Genomic DNA, 25518 nt, shown 5'->3' on the forward strand with positions numbered 1-25518 from the left:
GTCCCACAGGGGAGAGAATGGTCCCAAAGCTTGGGCCATTCTCTACTGCTTTCCCAAGCCACAAGCAGGGAGCTGGAAGGGAAGTGGCACAGTCAGTATACAAAGTGACACCCGTATGGGATCCTGGCACATGCAGGGCGAGGATTTTAGCCACTAGACTGTTGTGCTGGGCCCAGACTACATGGTTTTAAGATAAACTTAGGTAAACTGCAAATCAAGCATTCTATTCTGCTAGCCATCTTTCACATTAAGGGTATGGAAGAACCCAAAGCAATCCCTGGACAGATAGAATTCCTGAAGAGTTCTATAGTAGATAGTAGATTCCTGAAGAATCTACTAGAAAACAAATTTCATTTAAATGGTGGACACTTAATCCATTTACTTCTAGGGTTTAGACTAAAAAAGATAGGGCTATGAATAGAAGAGTAATATCTAAGCCCTAACTTGTACTAAATATATAAATGTTTGTAATTTTTATTGCATAAGTATGCATAAAGCATAATTGTGTGCATGTTGGTTCCCAAGTTAAGTTTCACTTTCATCTAAGGTTGTATCAAAAATCTAGTTCCTTGAGAAGTAGTGTATAGAAATGTGATTCAGAAATCGGTCAAACCGTGTAAGCATTCTAAATACAAGCATTTCTTTCCAATATAAAGAGGTAGTGGGGAAAGGACAAAGGCTCTGAGTCCTTGACTGTCCAACCTCCTTTTCTTCTGTAGCTGCCACCTCCTTTTCTTTCCTGGTTCATGCAGTGCTGATGGGTCTTGGCAGGAGCTTGGGAGCTGGGCACACAGGTTGTGTGATGGGGGTGGCTTAGTGGTGTCTGGCAGGCCAGGGTTGCATGCTGGCTGGAGTCATGGACATTTCTGCCTGCGTATGGACATGTGGACACACTTACCATTCCATTGGTGTAATAGTACAGTGTTGGGTTTATCAGTCAGTTAAATCTTTGCTTTTGCACTCATTATATTCTTTTTATGTTTGAGTGAATTTGCCCTGTGTTTATTTGGGAGAACTTAAGGTCAAATAATTTCACATCAACTTCCTGCATGAGGAAAATTGTGTAAGCAAATAATTATAAGCCAGCCAAGTGAAGCATCCTTTACAGTGCTTTGAAACACACCACATAGGACATATACATATACATGACATTGTCTGGTTACAGCCTTATGTGTAGATCAGGTTTAAATATATATGTGTGTATGTACGTGTGTGTGTGTGTGTGTGTGTGTGTAATGACCTAAACATTCATTCCTAACTTTGTTGATGGAAGAATCTGGAAGGCCAAATAGCCCAATAGTAATGGGCATACCTGGCATGCAGACTGTGACTTTTAATATCATTTCCTTTTAAAATAAATTAAGAATGCTTATAATAGAAGTCAGGGAGTTGTTCAAAAGAAGAGAAAGGGGACAGGTATATTAGGGCACAGAAGCCAAATTGAAGATACTTCCACTGACAAAATTTGGGAAGTTTGTACACCACAATAATGAAGGCCAGGAATGAACTTTAAACTGTAGAAAAGAGTAGTTATCTGTGAGTGGACTAGTAGACAGTAGATGATCTGAGTGGACCAATAGGTAGAGATCTAAGTGGGAAGAAGGGAAGGAACTTTATCCTGGGACAGAGGTGATTGATAAGCCAAGGTGTGTAGGCTGCGGGGATATGAAAGCAGAACAGAAAACAAGCATTTTGTTTGTGGTGATGGTAAAGTGATACCTCTCGTATTTCCACTCACCGACCCCCACATCTCTGAGTGCAGGCTATGCAAGGAACAGTGGTGTCGTTTTGGACACTCTGTGTATACACCCTCCTGATAACCACCTTGTCCCATCCCTGCAAGGTATTGGCACCAGCTTCTACTGTCATTGAGTCTGCCCAAGGGCATTCCATAATTCTGTCCATTCCCTTGCTGCAGAATGGTAGAAAACAAGTTAAAACTGGAGAATTCCATGAGCCTGGGCCTACTGCCAAACTTTATTTCCAGGGTAGTGAATTGCTTGATCTTGGGCAGTGCTGTGTGGAGTACCATGACAGTAGGTAAGGCCATCTGTAACACCAAGGTTGGCAGCAGCATTGTGTCTAGGGAAGGCAAATCTGTACCAGAGTGAATGTCTATTACAGCAGAAACAAAACATTGCCCTTCCATGATGTAAGCAGTCCATTGTTAGTAAACTGGCACTAGCTGGTTGGTTTATCACTGCAGGAAGTGGTGCAGTGCCAGAACTCAGTGTTGGTTTCTACTGTTGGCCAGTTGGACACTTGGTGTTAGCTGCTGCCAGGTCAGCCATGGTAAGCAGAAGTCCTTGTAGCTGAACTCATGCATAATATCCATAGTTAACCACCAAGGCCACTTCATTCATGAGCTGATTGAATGATGGCTGGGCTACCAGGGGAAGTGGTTGAGTGGTGTCTGCAGAACAGGACATTCTGTCTACTGTGTTATGAATACTCTTCTCTGATCAGGTCAACCTTTGGTGGGTATTGGCATGAGATATAAATATCTTTACCTTCGTTTCTTTGGTGCCTATTTAGGAAGCCTCACCCATGCACCTCTTTCCCCAGATGTCCTAATCACTGACTTTCTAATTGTGTTGCTTGCAAGTCCCTAATGGTCCAGACTGCTCTCCATAACCTGCAAGTTGATGAGTCATCACGTGTCCCAACTTTTCCCTTCTAAGCCAAGTGGAAAGCCAGCTGCAGCACTCAGGATTCTGCCCGTTGGCCACAACTCCCAAGTCCTCTTCTCCACTGTCCTTCAGGCCGGGACTGTTGTGCTTCAGCATGTTTGGGTGAACATGTTTGTGTTTGTATGAGTTTATTAAGTAAAAGAGGAAAACAGATATGAGAGAATGTTAAAAATTGCTGATTGCAAATGGCAATATTCTTTGGTATGAATTAGTCAAAGGATTCTAATCTAAGAATTGCCCATTATTCTTTCAACATTGGATATTCAAATTGCTTTAAAATGCAATAAAAAATTAACTATTATGCCCTAGAATTGTGTTTAGAGGCCCAAAAGATTTGTGACTTTATATGTGGCCACCTATCTGTGTTGTTACCTTTGTCATAAAATTGGAAGTATTGATTGCTTAGCTTGAATTCAGGGGAGTGGGCTGCATGCTTCATGTTTGGAATGAGAAAAGGAGAGACACTGGGGTTCTGGGCCTTTGTGGCTCTCCGTTGCCCCTGGAGTTGCTCTTTGTCCGTCATTGCCTTATAAATCACAGAAGTGGGGTCAGAGAAAACAAAGCAAGAACTGAGGTAGGAAAGGACAAATGGAACAGACAGGATGAGCCTGGTTCTTTAGTCCTCAGTTTCCATAGCATTAGATACATAGTTCATCAAGAATTAAAAATTGACATTTTTTTAGAAAATAGGATTATCCTTGAAAATTGTGATGGCAGTTACCTTGTGAAAGTTTGTATTGTTAAGAATTGCTACAAACTGATTTGTGACTTGAGGCTGTTACTTTTAAGTGCCAGTGGAAGCCAAGTTGGCAGTATTCGCAGAATGCAGTCTGGGAAACAGAAGAAGGAAAGGGTGTTGATAAAGTGCTTTCTCACAGTTGAATTCAGGGGCAAAGTGACAATAGAATTGCAGGGGAAAAACGAGGTTAACTTAGGAGGGACAAAATGCTGTATTTTCTTACAGCAGTTTGAGATCCTGTGCCTGGGAATTCTGCCCTGCACATTTAAAAACTATTTTAAATCTTACATGAAAATACATCAAAGACAAAACGTATTACAGTAGCACTTTAGAAGCAGAATGTTTGCCTTACTGTGATGGTTTAGTTTTTTTCTAATTGTTCAGACATTGTCTAGCTTTTGCTGATTGAAACACTGAAGCCTGCTTTGTAAGTGGAGGAGAAAACCTTGGTGAAGAATACGGGATGTAATGCAGACTGTAAATAAGGCAGATCTGCTCTTTATCCTTCTAGACTCAGATCCCAGGTAAGGTTGTCTTTAACCTTTGTGTCTTATGGTTAATGATTTATAAACTAAAACTAAGGGAACTTTCTCTTGAATCTAAATCTTTTAAAAACCTCTGCAGAATCCTTCGGATTTTGCTGTTGCCCCCTCTGTTATCGCTTCCTTCATGTTTGTATGTATATTCAGTTTAATCATAGGACTTGGCCAGAAAACGAAGTATTCAAATGCACTGTTTACTTAAATAAAGCTATGAGTCTGGCCAGTCTTCAAATAATTTGATCACAGTAATATTGTTTAGCATCCACTGGCCATCTTACTTTGAAAGTCCTACAATTCATGTACTTTAAAAAATTAATTCAGTGTTTGGTTACCAAGTCTTCACGTGCCCAGAGCTGTATATAAAACACTAGTGTGGGGCTTGGCAGCGTGGCCTAGTGGCTAAGGTCCTTGCCTTGATCCCATATGGCTGCTGGTTCTAATCCCGGCAGCTCCACTTCCTCTCTGTCTCTCCTCCTCTCAGTATATCTGACTTTGTAATAAAAATAAAATAAATCTTAAAAAAAAAACAAAAAAACACTAGTGTGGGCTGGCATTGTGGCCCAGAAGGGTAAGCCACTTCTACTGAAGCCTGTGTCAGCACCAGTCGAGTCCCAGCTGGTGTGCTTCCTGTCCAGCTCCCTGCTAATGGGAAAGCAGTGGAAGATGGCTCCCCCTTGTCTTTAGAAATAGGTACTTTGGGGACAAATGTTTTGTGCACGCTAATCCCCTGCCTGCCAGTGCCAATGTCCCGTGTGGTCAGCGGTTTGTATCCTGGTTTCTCCACTGCTTATGGCCTGGGAAAGCAGCGGAAGACTGAGCCCTGCACCCACATGGGACCCAGCGGAAGCTCTGGGTTTCTGGCTTCAGCCCACAGGACCAGTTCATTTGGAGAGTGAACCAGCAAATGGAAGATCTCTCTCTGTGTCTTGTCTCTCTGTAACTGTGCTTTTTTATATAAAAATAGGTCTTAAGACAAGAAATAGGTACTTTTTCAAATTAGACACTAATTCTTTTATAAATTGGTTTCTGTCTAGTATCTTGCTGTACATTCCCTTCCCCTTTCCTTACCTAATTGGCCTGTCTACATTAATAGCATTAGTGTTGTCTTATTTTTAAAATTTATTTGAAAGGGGGAGATAGATCGATCAATCGATCGATCGATCTTCCATATGACAATTCAGTCTGCGTCTCCCTTGTGAGTAGAAGTGGGACTGCCATCTGCTGGTTCCTAGGGTGTGATTGGGCAGAAGCTGGACTTGAGAATGGAGTTGGAAGTTGAACACAGACACTTCAGCAAGGGATACAAGCATTCCAGGTGGAGTTTTTTTTTTCCTTTTTTTTTTAGGATTTATTTTATTTTTATCGCAAAGTCAGATATACAGAGAGGAGGAGAGACAGAAGATCTTCCGTCCGATGATTCAATCCCCAAGTGACCACAGCAGCTGGTTTTGTGCTGATCCAAAGCCAGGAGCCAGGAACTTCTTCTGGGTCTCCCATGCAGGTGCAGGGTCCCAAGGCTTTGGCTCGTCCTCCATTGCTTTCCCAGACCACAGGCAGGGAGCTGGATGGGAAGTGGGGCTGTTGGTATTAGAACCGGCGCCCATATGGGTTCCTGGTACTTTCAAGGAGAGGACTTTAGCTGCTAGGCCACAGCACCGGGCCCCCAGGTGGAGTCAACTGCAGCACTAGCTGTGTGTTCCATTGTGTCATCTTGATGTGTTTGTATGCTTTTCTTTCTTACTTGAAGATTTGTTGTTGTTTGTTTGTTTTTGTTGCCCTGCAATCCATAAGCCGCCTTAACCTTCAGGGCAGTTTGGGCCTTCTTCAACACTTTTCATGCTCTGTTTATCTCACTTACTGCTGTGTCTTCTTTAGACATGGTGCTGCTTGGGATCAGGAGTAAGTTGAAGCTATGGCTGCCAGTAAGCTTTCAGGATGTTGTGTCAGTCAGTAGATTGTGGGATCACGGGTAGAGAATTATGAGGATAGGAAACCCATGAAATAAGCAAGAAGAAAAACATACCATCATGGCAGTGGGCCCCAGAATTCCTTGTATGGCAGGAATGATGTTGGAACATCTTCCTTACATTGAGATCATCTGGGCATCAGGAGTGGTGTGGGTGTGAGAGCTGAGCTGAGAAGTAGAAGAAACTAAGACCAAGAGCATGAGTTTGTTGGTTTTATTTCTCATTTGGAATGAGGAAGGAGCAAGAGAAAAGTCAGAAAAATGTTGTGATTCCAGGGATAGGACAAAGATAAACTTCTGAGGTTGGGTGGTGGAGAGAGGATGATTCCCTTCCCAGTTCCTGTTGAGGTGATTATTTCATGTCTACCTGCTGTACCACTCTGCTGCCTTGTACTGCATGCTAAGGAATGAGTTGTGTTTTTTGTTGATATCTTTTTTTTTTTTTTTAAAAAAGGCCAGTAAGGATACATGTTACGTCTAGATTGGTGCAACATGGAAAGAAGATTGTATGTGTGTGGTGGGGGTTGGGCACAGCAGTGACGCTGACACATAGGATGCCCATATCCTTTGCTCCACTTTCAGTGTAGTGTCATGCTACTGCGTACCTGAGGAGGAAGCAGGTGAAGGCCCAAGTTCTTGGGTCCTTGCTACCCATGTGAGAGCTCTTGGTAAAATTTTGGGCTCTTGACTTGGAGCTTGGCCCTTCCTTGCTTGTTTGCAAGTATTGGGGGAGATGAACCAACAGATGGAAGGTCTCTCCTGTTCTTTTCCTTTGTCTTTCACATAAAATGAAAGTAGGTTTGCGTGTGTTTGTTTGTTTTTAAGTCAACAGGAAAGAGGTGAAGGTGGAATAGCTTCAGGGGAGCTGTGGCTCTGCTTGACAGCTTTACTCTGGCTGGCGCAGCCCACCATAGTGTTGTTGGCTCCAGGCCCATTTAGTAGAGCGTACTCAGAGCTAACTACTAGGACGCCAAGAAGGGCTGGAAATGGATCCACCGGAATGAGGGAAGCTCATGCTAGGAGGGTGGGGTGGTACTGTGTGTATTGTTCCCACAAAGACCTCCTCTGTTACCATTCACAGTACCCTAAAAGTTTTAAAAAGAGAAAGATACCTACACATATAAAGAGCAGATTGTCCTGATGAACCCAGTAGAAACTGAAAACATCCCAAGTCCAAGTGCATTGAACTCATCTGTCCTCCCCAAGCATCTCAGCTCAGTGACAGAGCACACTGCAGAGTGGCCGTGGTGTTCCCTCAGGCCGTGGACTCACTGCCACCACCCGGCACAGTAGAGGGCATCGGACCATACAGTGCCAACCTCAGAAGGGATCCAAATTTGAAATTCAAGGTTGGGTTTCTACTGAATGCTGTCACTTGCCCATCACCAAACTGAAAATTCTTAAAATCATTATGAGCTGAGGATTGTCTGTAGTGTGATGATCCATTACACAATTTGGAAACTGGAGTTTTAACATTGAAACTTAATATTGAAGATAGTACTGGAAAGGGGAAGGTGAAACTAATTATTGAGGAAAGGGAACAAGGGCTGGGACTGAAACTCCCTTCTTGACCCAATACAGGAACTTTTAAGTTAACCTGTAAGGGTTGTTGGTTGGTTGGTTGGTTGTTTGTTTTAATTGGTGGATTAATGTCTCAGAAAAATCTGTTGGGTATCTGAAAACTAGACAAACATTTGAATCAGCAAAATTTACATTTTAGAAATGAATGATATTCTGTGAGTGATGATTCTATAGCAAATTATAAACCTCTTTTACTTTATATATTTGTGTGAAAGACAGAGTTTTATATATTAGAGAGAGGGAAAAGGGAGAGATAGAAATCTTCTGTCTTCTGGCTCATTCCCCAATGACTACAGTGGCTAAAACGGGGCCAGTACAAAGCTAGGAGCTTTCCCCAGTGCTTTCATGTGGATGCAGGAGCCAGAACACTTGGCCTAGCCTCTGCTGCTTCCCAGGCCACTGACGGGGAGCTGAATTGAAAATGGAGCAGCTGGGCCTCAAACCAGCATCTGTGTGGGATGCCAGTGCCACAGGACCTGTCACACCACATCAAAAAGAAGAAAGCTGCTTTCTCTTTAAAATGTTTGCTTATTTGCATGTATCTAAAATACAGAGCAATAGAGAACAAGAAAGGGAGAGAAGGTGGGAAAAAGAGAAAGGGAAAGAGAAAATCTTTTTTTTTAAGTATTTATTATTTTTAATTCATTAATTACATTGTATTATGTGACACAGTTTCATAGGTACTTGGGTTCTCCCCACCCCTCCAAAAACCCTCCCACCATGGTGGATTCCTCCACCTTGTTGCATAACCACAGCTCAAGTTCAGTTGAGATTCCCCCATTGCGAGAAAATCTTCTAGCTACTGGTTTAACTATCCCAAATGCCTAGGGTAGCTAGAACAGAGCCAAGCCCAAACCAGGAGCCTGGACTCCATCTGGCTCTCCCATGTGGGAGCCTTCGTCTGCTGCATCCCAGAATGCATTAGCAGGAATCTGAATCAGAAGTGGAACAGCTGGGTCTTCAGCTGGCAGTCCAGTATGAAATGTAAGTATCCTAAGTGGTAGCTTAACTGGCTGTGCCACAATGCCCATCCTACTCTAAGTTCCTATACTTTCTGTTGCATTCACAACAGAATATCACAATGCTGCTTTTTATAATTGTTCCTTATTTTTTCTGAGAGGAAAAAATATCATAAAATTATTGACAGGGTCAGAGTTGACTGTGTGTGTGGTTATATATAAATACGTGTATGACTAGTTTTATATATTAATATATATTTATATATATCTAGTTTTATACATACCACTGTAATTAGAATAAAAACGCTGATGTACTCAAGTGACTTCTTTACACGGAGAGCATGGAATTAGGGAAAAGAAGGAGTTGCTTGAATATGCTAATAGGACAGGATAGGAGTGTTCCTTCCTGGTGGATCTGCTGCTTGGATTAACCAATTGGTTTGTCCCCTGGACACAGTTGGAAACATATTGTCCGAGCTGGAGTTTGCTTTTTAGTTTCCACTTTGTCTGGTCTGTGTCTTTCTGTGCATTCTTTACTGTGCTTAGTGTTTTTCATCTCGGTATGCCTTGGACTAAGTAGCATCTTGTTTGCAGGAACACTTTGGCCCCTGACAGCTCAGGCACTGCACCCTTGGTTCAGGGTGCTGCCTCTCTGGTACTCCTTCCAGAGACCTTAGCATCCACCACAAAAGCTGTGCATGATCTTTGTTTTTCTTATTCTGTGCACTTTGGCATTGACTCCTCGTTCTCTACATCCTCTAATTCTGTCGTATCTGGATCCTATTATTTTCATTGCCTGAGTGGTTTGCTACCTTTCAGACCACCCCTCCTTTCTGTTTTTTTTTTTTTTTTTTTTTTTCACAGCCTTTCCTGTATTCCCTTGTCCATGGGCCTATTCCATCTGCCTTGTCTGTTGGAAAAGTTTCCTCTGATTTATTCCCATTACCCCTCTATTCCTTTTTAAAATATCCCCTTTCCTTGAGTAGAGTTACTTGTATTCTGTCATCCTCATATCCTATATAATTGAAATTCATTCTAATATCTCATGCTTGAAATTCAAGCTTGGTTTATTCACATACTTTTAGGTTAGGGGCTCATAGTTTTATTGTGGGCAATTAGATGCCCATCAGATGGACCTTGACCCTTGGGGTTTCCAGTTGTCTTGAAGAGAGTGCAGGTGATTTGGGTTGCAGTGTTAGTCACATTCGAATGCCCCAGGATACCTTGGCTGTGAGGCCTCCTTGCCAGTCCCCTGGATCTTTCAGCAAGTGTGATATTTGGTACTGGGGCAGATTTTCCCTGTGGCTCCTCCAGTGCTATTTTGATGTCAGTTACAGTGAGTATCGTATTTGTGATCATGATCCTGTTTAGCAGATTATTGTCAATTTAAAGATAAGTCTTCATGTAAATAACTCATCTTTCTTCTGTTTTGGCTGTTCTATTTAAAATTAAATAGCTCCTCTACCTTTTAAAACTTTACAAGAATGGAAAAAAAATTCTGCTTTCTCCATACTCTTGGAATCTGGTTTTTGGTCTCTTCCTTTCACTATTAATGATTCTTTTAAAAAATAAATCACTGTTGACAGGAGTTGGGTTGTCTCAGTCTTCGTACAGGCCCATTTTGCTGCTGAATTTGACCTCGCTGATCTTTTTGCATTGACAGTCTGTTCTTGCATCATAGCCACTCCTGTGGCCCCCCTCTTAGCTTGCTTCTAACTACAGGTGATCAGCAGGACTGAGCTTTCCCTCCCAGTGTCTCCTGCAGGGCTTTTTTCTGAAGCTTCAGCCGTTGCTTGTCTCCTAAGGACTGTGTCCTACATCCATTGCCCCTCCCCTAACGACTCTGCACATGACATCTCTGCAGAACAGTGCTTCCTTGTCTTAGAGCTGCCTGCATGGCAGCCCTTTTGGGAGGTTCTGCAAGCACTTCAACATCAGTGTTGAAACCCCAAACTTCTTCTTTCCACTTCCTTGTTCTGTCAGTAACATCATCATTATTGGGTTTCTTGCACTTTAGTATAGAACCTTCTTAATCTTCTAGAACTACTGTAACAAAACACTGTGGACTGGGTTATTTATAAAGAGCAGAAATGCATTTCTCGTAGTTCTGGAGTCTGGAAAGTTCAAGATCACAGTGCAAAATTTTCTCTTCTGACAGAGAGGTGAGTGCTGTGTTGCACAGATGGTCTTTTGGTTGTGATCTCCTCACCTTGCAGAAGAAGCCTTTCAGGGGCTTTTCTTCATAAAGGCACTGACCCCCTTGCTGAGGACTCAGCCAAAGGCTCCATCCACCTCAACAGGTATTTAGGTGCCAACATATTGAGGAACTATCTTTTAATTCAATATTGAGGAACTTTCTGTTAGTTCATCTTGTGAATTAAAAGGAATTTTTAAAATTTCTTTTCTTTCTTTTTAATTTGAAGTAGAGGGAGATAGATTATTCCATCAGCTAGCTTACTTTCCAAATGCTTGAAATAACCAGAGGCCAGGAGCCTAGAGCCCAGGGATAGGGCTGTCCTATGGGTGACAGGGATGCAGGCAGTTGGGCCATTGCTGCTGCCCCCCAGGATGCACACTGGCAGGAAGCTGGAATTGGAAGCAGAGCAGGATCTGAACTCAGATCCTTGGATAGCATGTTGGCATCCTAAGGAAAGGCCCAACTACTGCACCTGGTGCCTGCCTCAACTGATGAGCTTTGAAGGAAAACAGACATTCAGACACTAGCAGATGCCAGGCTGGAGGGCTGCGGAGAGTATAGTAGAGTTGAGTTGATTTTGAAAGTGGGGCCCTGTGTGCCATTGTAGTCTCAGCCCCAAACAGATACTTAGTGAGTATTTTGAGGTGAACGCTGAAGTGAGTTTTGGATTCACCCTTTCTCCTTCATTCTGGTTTCTGTTCAGACCTGGCCCTCACTGGCTCGTATCTAGTTTACTGCAGTAACATCTTTTAGGATGTGTTTTTAGTTGTTTCTGTCCACACAGTACATGGCTACCAGGATAGTTTTGCTCAAAAATTAGTTTCACCCTGTCAGAAATCATTATTATGTGTGAATTCAATTAAAATTAATTAGTCTGGTATTTCAGGTTTTGAATCAGCTAGTGCCACATACCTGTTTTACTTTGTGTTTTTGTTGTTTTACCAACATAAACTCATTCTGGTTTACCATAACAGTCCTCTTGTTTTTCTCTATTAGGAAAATGGTTATTTCCACTTAAGCTTTTGCTTCAGCTAGTTGTGCAGGCCAGAAATCCCCAGCTGTTCTTTCATTTTCGCTGGCAGACACCTCTGCTTCTTCATTACGGACTCATCACCTGCCCTGAGGCCTGCATTTTGGTGGCCATTTGTGAATGTCTGCAAAATGAGTATGTGAGGACGTGGATTCTCAGTGAGCTTTTCTACCCAGTTTCTCATGGTAATAATGTACCCAAACTCCACAAACCTATTTGTTAAATTATGTTTCTCTTATCAAATACTTAATTCATTACTAAATTCTGGTGTAAGAATGCACTTCTCATATACTAAGAACTATATATTAAATGACCTTAAAAGCATTATCTCTTTATTTGTGCTTTAATTATAAAAGTGCTCTGAAATTAAAGCCTTTTCTTAGCTTTAACATAAGTGATTCATTGGATCTAATCGAATGATTTCAGCACATGCTCTGTGCAATTACATTTGTGCAGCTTAGCAGAAACTATGGCAACAGAATGAAAAATGTGTTTTAGTGATTGTTTTCTTCCATAAGAGTGGGAAATTCCAACTTAAACTCTCACAACTTAAAAAAAATAGAGAACATGTATTACAGGCATTACAGATTATGTTTGCTAATTGAACTGCCTAGACAGTTGGGTTAGGAAACCATTTATTGTGCCCAGCACAGTAGTGTAATGGTTGAAATCCTCGCTTTGCATTAGCTGGGATACTATATGGGTACCAGTTTATATCCCAGTGGCCCCATTTCCCTTCCAGCTCCCTACTTGTGGCCTGGGGAGCAGTCGAAGATGGCCCAAAGCCTTGAGATCCTGCACCCGTGTGGGAGACCTGGAAGAAGTTCCTGGCTCCTGGCTTTGGATTGGCTCAATTCTGGCCAATGTGGCCACTTGGGGAATGAGCCAGCAGATGGAAGATCTTTTTCTCTGTCTCTCTTCCTCTCTGTATATCTGACTTTCCAATTAAAATTTTTAAAAATCTAAAAAAAAAAAAAAAAAAAAAAGAAAGTAAGAAAAGAAAAGAAAAGAAAAGAAAAGAAACCACTTATTGACACCAGCAAGGTAGCATGTTGGGTTAAGTTGCTGCCTGCAGTGGTGGCATCCCATATGGATGCCTGTCCAGGCTGCTCTGCCTCCAGTCCAGCTCCTTGATAATATGCGTGGAAAAACAGTTTTGGAAAACTCAATCCTTGAGCTCCTGCACCTGAATGGAAGAACTGGAAGAAGCCCTGGCTTCTGGTTTTGGCCTAGCCCAGCCTAGGCCATTGAGGCTTCTTGGGAACTGAACCAGCACTTGGAAGAGTGCTCTCTCTCTCCCTCTCTCTAATGCTGCTGTTCAAATAAATAAAAATAAATTTATATATTTTATTTTATTTATTTATTTATTTTTTAAAAGATTTTATTACCATTGGAAAGCCGGGTATACAGAGAGGAGGAGAGACAGAGAGGAAGATCCTCCATCCGATGCTTCACTCCCCAAGTGAGCCGCAACGGGCCGGTGCGCGCCGATCCGAAGCTGGGAACCAGGAACCTCTTCCAGGTCTCCCACGCGGGTGCAGTGACCCAATGCATTGGGCTGTCCTCAACTGCCTTCCCAGGTCACAAGCAGGGAGCTGGATGGGAAGTGGAGCCGCCGGGACTAGAACCGGCACCCACATGGGATCCCGGGGCTTTCAAGGAGAAGACTCTAGCCGCTAGGCCACGCCGCCGGGCCCAAATTTATATATTTTAAATAAAGCATTTACCAGTCATAGGTTTGTGGCTGAAATCCTGATAGAATCTATGAAGGGTCAACAGTAGTTACCATTGGGGCCAGTATTGCGGTACAGCAGACTAAGCTGTCTCTTGCAGTGTTGATATCTCATATAGGAGGTGTAGTTTGAGTCTTGGCTGCACTGCTTCTGATTCAGCTCCCTACTTAATGTGCCTGAGAAATCCACACATAGTGTTCTGAGTGCTTGAGCCTCTGCCATGCATGTGAAAGCCCAAACTCCTGGTCTAGCCCTTGCAGTTGCAGCATTTTGCAGAATGTACCAGCAAATAGGAGATCTGCTTCTCAGTCTCTTCTTCCCTTTCTCTCACCCTGCCTCTGCATATAGGTAAATTAAAACAAAGCAAATACCCACAATCCAATCCCACAATTATAGCTGAGTGCTAAGATTATTGGAAATTTTCAAGGTCTGCTTTAGACTGTGTGCTTTTTCTATTTTTCCTTTTGTAAACAGTGAATCTGGATTATTCTGGTTTAAATATCTGGCTGACAAGATTGTGTTGATCATTGCTTCATACACATCAGGCTGGTGGGCAGTCAGAAAATAAGTGTTGGTGATAATGCAGAGAATTTGCTGTCCTATTGGTGGTAATATGTCAGAGTTGTGAAAAACAGTATGGAAGTTCCTCAGAATGGCACACTTCAGATTAACAGTTGAGTCAGCCATTGCAATTCCCAAGGAATTTCAGTTTTTGTAAGTATTGAAAACAGAGCCTTGGGATGCTTCTACACCCACGTTTCATAGCAGCATTATTCAGAGTTGCCAGGATTTGGGAGCAGCCCAGGTGTCCATCAGCAGGTGAATCAGTACCTTAGCATGTGCAGGGGTGAGGTCCACATGTCCATTGCTGTTGGACAATCAAGTCCCTACATAAAATGGTTTGAGAATTGCATATAGCTTGTGTCATTCTCCTGTATACTTTAAATAATCTCCAGATTACTTTTAATACTTGATACAGTGCAAACATTATGTAAATAGTTATATTTTTGGGTAATAATGATGAGAAAAAGCTTGTACATGTTCAATACAAATGTATTTTTTTCTCAAGTATTCTCTCTGTTGCAGTTTGATTCCGTGTATGTAGAACTCAGGGATACAGAGAATCAACAGAATTCTTTCTGTTTTTATTATTTTGATCTCACATAAATGGGACTATACTTGTCTTTCGATGACTAGCTTGGTTTGCTTAACGTAATGTATGTAAGATTCATCCCTGTTATAGAGTAGATCAGCATCGCCTTCCTTTACTGTCTGAGTGACATCCCATCAAAGGTATATTCAGTAGACTTTCTGTACACCCGAACTTGCTGGTTTCTGGGCCCAGAAGGGAGAACGTATTGATGAGTGAACATCACATGGCCTGTTCAAGACTGCTGCAACAAGAATGGCACAAATTTGATGGCTTCAGTTAACAGTTAGTTCACATTGCTGGAGACTGGGAAATTGAAGGTCAAGGTGCTGGTAGCTCCAGTATCTTTTAGTTTACAGATGACTGTCTTCTCATGTTGGCAAGCAGAGAGAGCTGTCTGGCTTTATGAGGGCATTGACCAATTCCATTATGAAGGATTCACCCTCCTAGCCTAATTACCTCACAGAGGCTCCTGCTCAACACTCACATTGGAGAATGGGGTTTCAGCATTTGAATTCTGGGGTTACACAGACATCCTGATCATACCACTGTGTCCCAAGACAGCTCCTCAATCCATTTGGCTATCACATGCACTGAAAGGAGATGAGTACAGGAAAATAGACAGTCTACCCCAAGAGTCAGGTTGTGGCGAATATTTGAGGCAGAAAGCCCAGAGACCTACTGTGAGGGTTGATACTGTAGTGCTTGGACTCTTACAAACTGCCCTCCCAGATTTTCAGACTGTTGGATGATTATGTTAGTGATGTTGGGAGAGAGTTGGGAATAGAGCTAGACAGAAACAGGCCTGACAATTCCTTTGTTCCTGCAACCTGATGAGGTGCTACTTCATTGGTATATGAAGAAAGATAGTGGACAGTTGTGTCGATTGGTAGTCAGCCTTGTTTCTGCTACAATCTAGTTGCAGGCATGCAGGTGGCCCCTCTCTTCTGATCAGCATATTTTGGACTTCACTAACGCATGTGAATAACTCACAGATTCGGCTTGACTGATACTTATTTCACCTTTTGGGTGAAATAAAATGTGTAAATATTTTAAATCTTATTCTAATAAATATTGGCTTTGTTGCTGAGAAGCTTAAGCTTTTGTTCTTAGGTTAACAATTTAATTAAGAGAAGTGTAGTTTATTTTTAGACTTTAATACTCAAAGGTTTTAATCATAATGACAGTAGCATGGAAATGAGAACTATTTAGACACCTAGACTCAGATTTTTCATTGCTTTGGAGTCTATACAATATGAGATTTACCATTTGTTTTTCTGGGTTTTGTCATTGTAGCTGAGAACATCTTTATAATTTAAACAAATACTGCCCCTTGCCTAAATAGAATTGAGCTTTGTGTTCATCTGGCACCATGCGTATATATGTATGTATATTGGAGGAGGGGAGATGTTAGCTTCAGGCTCAGTGCAGTCCTCACTGTAGCCTCTCCAGCCAGGGAAACCACCAAACAGAAACCCAGCAACTCCAGCCATTGAAAATGTAGAGAACTCACTGCAGGAGAGGAGCCCAGGTGGTGGTGGAGGAGGTAGGGGTATGTGACTCAGACTTAGTGGTCTTCCCTCTGGGACCAACCTCAACCCACATTTGAATACAACAGACTCAGAGTGGCTTAGACGAAGACCATTGTGTCACCTGGGGCTAGAGCTGCCTCTTCAGCAGCAGGGCTTTGAATTCAAGTCCAGCCAAGCCTTGGCTTTAAAACAAAAGCAAGTAACTTTCTCTGAAAAAAAATTTTACTTGAGGCTGTTCACAAAGTACCATTTATAATGAGCAGGATGCAGTGTGAAATTGCCCTAGAAAAGAAGAATCAAGAAAATGAAACATATCCCAGGAAAAAAGACAGTTGACTGAGTCTTACTGTGAGACAAATAGAGACACTGAACATAGCCAACAAGAATTTTGAAGCTGCTGTTATGATGTCCTCAGTGAAATAAAACGTGCTGTCAGAAACAAAATATAGGAATTCTTATCCAATAAATGAAAAATGAAAAAGTCTAGAAATGAAAAATGCAGTGTTTTACATTTAAAAATACACTGGTTGGATTTAATAGCTGAATAGAAAAGTCGGAAGGACAGGTATATACGTGAAGCTAGAGCAATAGAAATGGTCAAGAATATAGGAAATATATGGGGCCTGGTACAATGGCTCAGTTGGCTAGTTCCCTTCAACCACTGGGATCCCACATGGACACCAGTTTGTGTCCTGACTGCTCTACTTCCCATCCAGCTCCCTGCTTGTGGCCTGGGAAAACAACAGAGGATAGCTCAAGTCCTTAAATGCCTGCACATCTGTATGAGACCTGGAAGAAGCTCCTGACTCCTAGCTTTGGATCTACTCAGCTCCAGCCATTGTGATCATTTCTGGAATGAATCAGGGGGTGGAAGATCTTTGCCTCGCCTTCCCTCTGTAAATCTGACTTTCCAGTGAAAATAAATCCTTAAAAAAAACCTGAAAATATATCGACAAAAATGAACAGACTTTCAGGATCTCTTAGGTAGCATCAAACAAGCTAACATATATGTAATTGGAATCTCAGAAGGCAAGGTAAGAGAAAATGGGATAGAAAAAATATTTGAAAAATCAAGGCAAAAGTTTCCCAAATTTACAATTGCAAAGGTGCTCAGTGAATATAGAGCAAAATAAACCAAAGAAGTCCTCCCCAAGACACACTGTGGTGAAAGTCCCAAGCAGTAATTGACAAATGAAGGAAGAGTGTTTATTTCTCATGGACATGTGTTTGGCAGATGTGGAGCTGGGCTAGGAGCTCCCTTTCCAGCTCCCTGCTAATGTGACTGTGAAAGCAGAGGAGGATGAGCTCTTCACCCCTGTGGCAGACCTGGAAGGTGCTCCTGGTACCCTAGCTTCAGACTAGCCCAGCTCCAGGACTTGAAACATGTTCTTCCACTTCTACATTCTCCCTGGTTTCTAAGGAGCAGGTTATTTAGCACATAAATCACAGCTGTTCTGTTTTGAGATGTCATTTCTCCCATCATCACAGGTAACACACTTTAAAAGAGTGACTTTTGTGATACATGTATTTTCTCTCAATAAAAAAATTTACACTTGATCTTAGCCAAAAGGCCGAGAAGCGATTCAATAAAAAAAATTTAAACACTTAAGTGCAAAGACTTTTAGATAATCAAACTCAAGAGAATTTATTATCTGCCCTGTAAGAATGTCAAAGGAAGTTCTTTAAGGTTAAGAGGAAATGATCCCAGATGCAATTTTCGACTCCCTAGGAAATAAAGGTCCTCAAATATGACTATTTAGACAGGTGCAAAAGTCAGTCTTTTATCTCTTCTCCCTACTTTTCCTCTTTTCTTTTTGGTGACATTATATGACTTATATGACTTTAGAATTATGTAAGTAAAACTTTAAATGTTGTTGGAAAATACTAACAATTAAAAAATTTTAAAAAGACTTTAAATTTTGTCTCATGAAGTTTCCCCATGCAGTATAGGAGAGCTAGCAGTCTCATAAAGAATGGATGCAAGGTTTCGGTTTTATTTGAGGCAACATGCTGTGGAACTCTTAAGGGGGCTGTGGTCAGAGAAACATGTTGTGATGCCTAGAGCACCAATTACAGAAGCATACCAGAAGTACAACCACAATGCCAATGTGATAGCTAACATTGAATTCTACAATATATTCATGCAGGTGATTTTTTTTTAAGAAGTTGAATATGGAGTCCTGTGTTGTGACACAGCAGGTTAAGCTGTTGGTCTGTGACACTGCATCCCAAATTGGTGCTATTTCAGGTTCCTGCTGCTCTACGTCTGATGGAGCTCCCTGATAATGCATCTGAGAAAAGAAGTAGGAGATGCTTCAAATACTCGGGCATCTGCTGCCCATGTCGTTTACTCAGTGGCCTTTGCAGTCATTTAGGGAATAAACCAGTAGATGAAAGCCTCTCTGAGCTTTGCCCTCTCTAGCTCTGTTTTTCAGACAAATAAATAAATCTTTGAGAATGGCAATGAAAACAGAGAAGACAAGAAAAAAGCTAAAAGAGATCCAAACCTGGTTAATTCAGTAGTTACATTAAATTGCTAATTGAACTACTGATTGTTAATAAATTATGATATTTCAGTTTAGGTTAAAATAAATATTGATTAGGGCTCAACTTGGTAGCCCCATGACTAAATCCTCACCTTGCACATACTGGGATCCCATATAGGTGCTGGTTCATGTCCCAGCTGCTCCACTTCCCATCCAGCTCCCTGCTTATGGCCTGGGAGGGCAGTAGAGGATTGTGCAAAGCCTTGGGACGTTCTACTGCATGTGGGAGACCCGGAGGAGGCTCCTGGCTCCTGGTTTCAGATCAGCTCAGCTCCGGCTATTGTGGCCACTTGGAGAGTGAACCAGCAGATGGAAAATCTTTCTGTCTTTTCTTCTCTCTGTAAATCTGCCTTTCAGTAAAAATTAGATCTTTTTTTAAAAAAGGTTTAAAAAATACTGATTAGAGAGAGTAGCCTAGACTACTGACTAGAGAATCTAGCTAGGATTTGGGGTAGCAATTGAAAATCTTATGCTTACATTTATATGCAACATACAAGACAATCTTAAAAAAGTGGAGCATGGTTGGAGGCCTTACGTGCATTGCCTGATTTCAGGACTTCAGGCCACACGGTCAGTAACCTGCTCGTGTGAGGGTTTGTGTGGATCCTTGCAAGAGTGGAGGCCTGAAATGACCTCACGTAGGTGATGAATTGGTTTTTGGTGAAGTAGCCAACGTAGTGGATTGGAGAGAAGAAAGGTTTGTTTTGTTGTTGTTACATGATCCTCTATCAAGTGAAGTGTCAGATATAAAGTTAAAGAGGTAGTAGATAGTGAACAAAACAGCACTTTGTATTTTGTAATTATCATTAATGTTTTAGAGATCTATTTATTTTTTATTGGAAAGTCATATATACAGAGAGAAGGAGAGAGAGGTGAAGATCTTCCATCTGATAATTCACTCCCCAAGTGACCTCAGCGGCTGGAGCTGAGTTGATCCAAAGCCGGGAGCCAAGAGCTTCTTCTAGGTCTCCCATGCAGGTGCAGGGTCCCAAGGCTTTGGCTCGTCCTCCATTGCTTTCCCAGGCCACAGGCAGGGAGCTGGATGGGAAGTGGGGCTGTTGGTGTTAGAACCGGCGCCCATATGAGATTCCAGCACGTGCAAGGTGAGGAATTTAGCTACTAGGCCAGCCACCAGGCCCAATTATAATTAATTTTAACCCCCTTAATTTTCTATGAAAATGTTTCTGTGTATCAAAAGTTAGTTCCTGGGCACAAATGCTGCGGTACTGCTGACTGCAATAGTGGCATCCCACATAGGCACCACTTTGAGTCCTGGTTGCTCCACTGCCAAACCAGCTCCCTGCTAATGCATCTGGGAAAGCTAATGGACCAAGTACTTTAGACCAGGATGTAACTCCTGGCTCCTGGCTTTGGCTTTGTCCAGCCCTGTCTGTTGCAGCCATTTGAGGCATAGGCCAGTGCATGAAAGATCTCTCTGTCTTCTCCTATCTCTATAACTGCCTTTCAAATAGTAAATCCTTTTTTTAAGGAGAAATAGTTCCTTACCTTCCTAGTATAGCAGCAAATGCTAAATATGGAGAAAACTTACGGTATATGAACAGTGTTTTTGGATAGCTGTGTCTTTACCATACTTTAATCACTGAAAAATGAGTCCTAGTGGTGAGAACCAAGAGCATTATTTTAGCATGACTCATGAATATTAGCTTAATCTTTTTGCACGTTAAAGGAATTAGCATCTCAGTAGAAGAACCAAATCCTTATTTCAAGAGCGAGTGTGGGGGCAGCCCTCTAAGATGCTCCTGTCTCACACTGGCCTGCTTGGGTTTGGGATCAGCTCTGCCTCCTGAGTCTGGCCTCCTATTAATGCAGCTGATAGTTCAAGTAATTGGGTTCCTGCCACCTGTGTGTGATCCCAATTGAATACCTGTCTGTTTGCTTTAGCCCAAGCCATTGTGGGTACTTAGGAATGAGCTAGCAAATAGAAACTCTTTTCCTTTGTGTTTCTGTCTCTTTGCCTCTCTAACAAGTAAATGTTTTTCAAAATTTTATTTATTTTTGGGCCCAGCACGGTAGCATAGTGGCTAAAATCCTCACCTTGCATGTGCCAGGATCCCATGTAGGCGCCAGTTGTAATCCTGACTTCCTGCTTGTGGCCTGGGAAAGCAGTGAAGGACAAGCCAAAGTCTTGGGACCCGGCACCTGTGTGGGAGACCCAGAAGAGGCTCTTGGCTTCAGATCAGTGCAGCTCCGGCCGTGGCTGCTTGGGGAATGAATCAACAGAAGGAAGTTCTTCCTGTCTGTCTCTCCTTCTCTCTGTATATCTGACATTCCGATAAAAACAAAATAAATATTTTAAAAAATATTTATTTAGTAGAAAATCAAGTTTGAGAGAGAGGGAGAAATAGAGATCTTCCATCTGCTAGTTCACTTCCCAGATGGCCTCAAGGGCCATGGCTGGGCCAGATTGAAGCCAGGAACCAGAGGTTCATCCAAGACTCCCATTGGTGGTAGTGGCCAGACACTTCACCTATATTCTGTTGCTTTCCTCAGACTATTAGCAGGATAGAAAGTGGAGCTGCTGGGACCTGAATCAGCACCTACATTGTATGCCAGTGTTGTAAGTGGTAGCTTTACCCATTATGCCATAACACTTGCCCCAAATAATTTCTTGTTAAGTTATGATTTCTTGCAAACTTGGCTTTCAGTATAATCTACTTGACAACCAGAGGAAGATATGCTGTTGTATATTTTAATAAGACACTACCTATGTTTTCTTTAATTGTTGATGTCCATGTTAACTCCAGGTAATGTCATGTTTATTGATTTTTTTCCATTATAAAATTAACAGGGAAACTGCTTTTCTTTTTAAAAAAAAATGTATAATTGTTTGTTTGAAAATAAGAGTTAGCTAGAAAAAAGGAGAGTCAGAGATTGACTTTCCACCCATTGGTTCACCCTGCAAGTAAGAAGGCAGAGCACTGCTGGACCCTCAGAAACCCCCGGGGTTCCTCTTCTGTTGCTAATCCCCTTACATGTTGTCCTCTTTCTCTCTCTCTCTTTTTTTCTCTCTCTCTCAGCCAATTTAACAGGACATGCAGAGAAGGTGGGCATTGAAAATTTTGAGCTCCTGAAGGTCCTGGGAACTGGAGGTGAGTCTCAAGTTTATTGCTCTGGCAAAGGATCGGTCTCTCCAATACAGAAATCAATGAGAAATCAAAACATCAAATAGGTAAACGGTCAAAGGCTATGAACAGACCCTTCCTAGGAGAAGGAACAAAGGAAAGAATCAAAAGAATTGGCAGAGATTTAGGAAAATCAGTCCTCTTTTACTCTGCTGTTGGAAATGTAAATTAGTTCCAACTTTTACACAGAGCACAATACTTTAAAAATCACTAGCATTTATTAAGAGCTTATTATATGCCAAGTACTCTGTGAGCTGCTTTGTATTGATTGACTTACTCAGTCTTCACTCAACTCTTGATATTCACTGCACATCACTTAAAATAATGAGAAACTCAGGACCCTTCAGACATCTAGCAGCAGGGGTTTGGTTAAGTGGAACATGGGCTGCTATGTTCTATAATCCTTATAATGGTATTGAAATGATCTGTCATCCCTAATATTTTGGAAGGCTTTTCAAAGAGTAATTTTTTTAGAGGCTACAGAATAGAATGTGCCATAGTGATTTCCAAAATATAAATAATGTGACTGCAGCAACATGTGTTTTGATATGTTAAAAAAAAATCTCTAAGCCATATACCCAGAATGCTGACTGTGGTGGTCTCTGAGTGGTGCGATTGATTTTCTGGTTTATGCTGTTCCGTGTCTGGGTGTTTCTGGATTCCAAGCTTGCCTGAATGTATGTACAGCCTGGGTAGTTGTTTAGATCCCCATGCTGAAAAGAGCCTCATGGTTGGTGTCATGCTAGGCTGGCCCAGTTCTGAGAGTATTCATTGCTCAAGAAGCAGCATCACATTTCTGTAATGTATGTATTCAAGTGAGAGCACCAGAGAGTGCTTAGCTGCTGCTTTACTCCACAACTGCCCACAAAAGCCAGGGCTTATTTAACTGGAACCAAACCTGTGCACCAGAAACAACCTAGGTCTTCCTCACGGATGGCGGGGACCCAGCTGCTCGAGCCGTCGCTTGCTGCTTCCCATGGTCTGGATTACCAGGAGTCGGGAGGCTGAGCAGGGCCTCCAGTCAGGGTACTCTGATATGGGACGTGTGCGTCTCAGCTGGGATCACTGCCACCAGGCCAGGCACCTGCCCTGACATCTCATGTATTCATGCCTCTTGTCCCCAGCTCTGCCCTGCAATGTGTTGTTCCAGTCACCACTGCTGTGATAACAGGCTGCTCTTGTTCTCTTTCCCTCCATCCTCAGGAGGCCCAGTCGCCTGGAAGGAGCAGGAAGAGCTTCAGAGGACAGAGCATTTTTCTCCCCTGCCTCCTTCTGGGATGCTAGTTCTTTCTTAGCTTTTCAGAGAGCGCACATTGCAACTGTGTATCAGGGTATTTTCCAAGATGCCAGGCTTTCTCCTGATGGCCATTATTATTCCCAGCCTGCCCTCACCTCACCTTATGTGTGATGGTTAAGTTCATGTGGGCATCTCTGGTTAGGCCATTCAGTGATGTGCTTTCCTGCCTGGGACTTTGCCATATGAGTTTTGCATTACTTCACTTAGTAGTTTAGATCGTCTTGTGGAGCCTGCTTTCAATGGCTACCACTGAGTCAGCATTTTTAGTCTATCCCTGCCAACTGTAGTGGTTGTTGTTGTTGTTATTGTTGTTGTTTGGTTGGGCAGAGTTGAGTGTGATTGTCAGCTGGCAGAAGTTCTTGTGCATTCTTGCCTTCAGATCATTTGCAAAGAGCCCATGCACTCTCTTCTTAAGAAACAATACTTGAATGTCAAACGGGCTGGCATTGTAGTGCCAGTGTCCCATCCCTGGGAGTTGGCTCCCAACTCCTCTGCTTCTGACCCAGCTCCCTGATAATGTATCCTGGGAAGCAACAGATGATGGCTCAATGTCTTGGGCCTCTGCCATCCAAGTGGGAGACCTGAATGGAGTTTTGGTTTTGGCCTGGGCCAGCCTTGGCTGCTGCAGGCATTTGGGGAATAAACCAGTAGAAAGAAGATCTGTCTCAGTCTGTCTTTCTGCCTCTCTATTGCTCTACCTTTCAAGTCAATTAAATTTTTTAAAAAGGCCAAAATAATGTTCTGTGTCTTACCATTGTTTTCTACTTCAAAGGCAGTATTTATTTGAAAGAGCAAGAGATCCACCAATAATTTTTATTAGGGCCACTTCAGTGACTTAACTGGCTAAGCCTCCACCCCTGAGTATGGTATCCCTTATGGGCATCAGTTTGTGTCCCGGCTCCTCCACTTCTAATCCAGCTCCCTGCTTGTCACCTGGGAAAGTAGTGGAGGATGGCTCAAAACCTTGAGACCCTGCACTCGCATAGGACACCTGGAAGAAGCTTCTGGATGCTGGCTATGGAGCTCCAGCCATTGTGGTCAGTTGGGGAGTGAACCAGCACGTGGATCTGCCTTTGTAAATCTGCCTTTCCAATCAAAATAAATAAATCTTTAAAAATAATAATATTTATTGTGTGGTGTCAAAAGTATTACCTGTCATTTTGTATCAACAGGATCTGTTTGACCTAAATTTTTAGCGGGTAACAACCTTATTAAGATATGATTCATCTGCCACATAGTTCCACCCACTAAGGTGTACAGTTTGTTGGTTTTAGGACATGCATGGAGTCGTGAGCATCACCACAGTCAATTTCGAAACTTTTTGTTTACCTCAAAAAGTAACCCTGAGCCCTTTGGCTGAAATTTCCCAGGCCAACATCCCACCTGGAGCTTTTAAACAACTACTGACCTGGTTTCTGTGTGTGCATATCTCTACTGTGGACAGTTCATGTAAGTGAAACATACCACACATGGTCCGTAGTGACTGGCCTCTCCTGACTGCATCCTGTGCTCCAGGTTTACCCTAGTTGATATAGTGGTCAGCATTCCAGTCCCTTGATGGCTTAATAATATTCTGATGGATACACCATATTTTTTCCCGAATATTGATTGGTGGGCTTTTGGGTTACTACTTTTTAGCTGATTTGAGTAAATGTTGCTATGAATATTCATGTACAGCATCTAATGTGAACATATGTTTTCATTTCTCTTGGGCATATACCCTAGGAGTACATTGCTTATGCAAGTGGTGGCTCTATGTTTAACTTCCTGAGGGCCTGCCAGACTGTCTTGCAGATTGACTGCACTGGGCTGCATTCCTGCCACCGGTGGATGCAGCTTCTGGTCCTCCAAGTCCTTTCAGGGCTTTTGATCTTTTTTTTGCTCTGGTTATCCCACTTGATATGAACTTACTTAGGTTAATTTATAAGGATGAATTTCAATAATGCCTGTTGTTGTCTGGGTTAAGTGATTAAATCATTCAAGTTGGGTCACTCCTCTCTTTAGAATTTTTATATAAAATCATATATACTTTTGAATAGTTTGAACACAATTTTGCATCTATTCTGCTTCAAGTTTATTCTGATTTTAAATAATCCTGAAGTTGAAAATGGACTTGGTGTTGTGTTCCTTTTCACTACGGAGTTGGTTCAGTAGTCTGATGAGAGTGAGAATTTTGCAATAGAAAAATATTATATGCATAAATTTAAGTTACAGCCAGCGTTTCCTGGAGAGTTTTTAGGATCTTAGTATTTTGAGAGTCCACCAGACAAATTGGGATTCTAATACCAGAGTGGCTTTGACTCTGCCTGAACAGAAAGTGAGGGGAGCAGGTGCAGGTGTTTACAGAGCACCTTTTCAGGGCTACTTCTTTTACTTTGTAGATGGCCTGATACCTAATTGCGAGTCAGACGAG

At 42.2% G+C, this 25518-nt stretch overlaps 1 protein-coding gene across 4 annotated transcripts in view; it reads left to right on the forward strand.

Annotated features, from left to right (window-relative positions):
• RPS6KA5 (ribosomal protein S6 kinase A5) overlaps positions 1-25518 on the forward strand; it is a 149361-nt gene that overhangs the window by 31011 nt on the left and 92832 nt on the right. For 2 of the 4 annotated variants that reach the window (XM_058655576.1, XM_058655574.1), the window contains exon 2: positions 21704-21775. The exons of 1 other annotated variant lie outside the window; for it this stretch is intronic. In XM_058655576.1, the coding sequence (XP_058511559.1) occupies positions 21704-21775 (72 nt within the window). Of the gene's footprint in view, positions 1-10350; positions 10640-21703; positions 21776-25518 lie in introns of those variants that run through there. One more of the 4 variants, XM_058655577.1, reaches the window with a different exon arrangement.

The sequence above is a fragment of the Ochotona princeps genome, chromosome 26, assembly GCF_030435755.1.
Source record: "Ochotona princeps isolate mOchPri1 chromosome 26, mOchPri1.hap1, whole genome shotgun sequence".
Lineage (NCBI taxonomy): Eukaryota > Metazoa > Chordata > Mammalia > Lagomorpha > Ochotonidae > Ochotona > Ochotona princeps.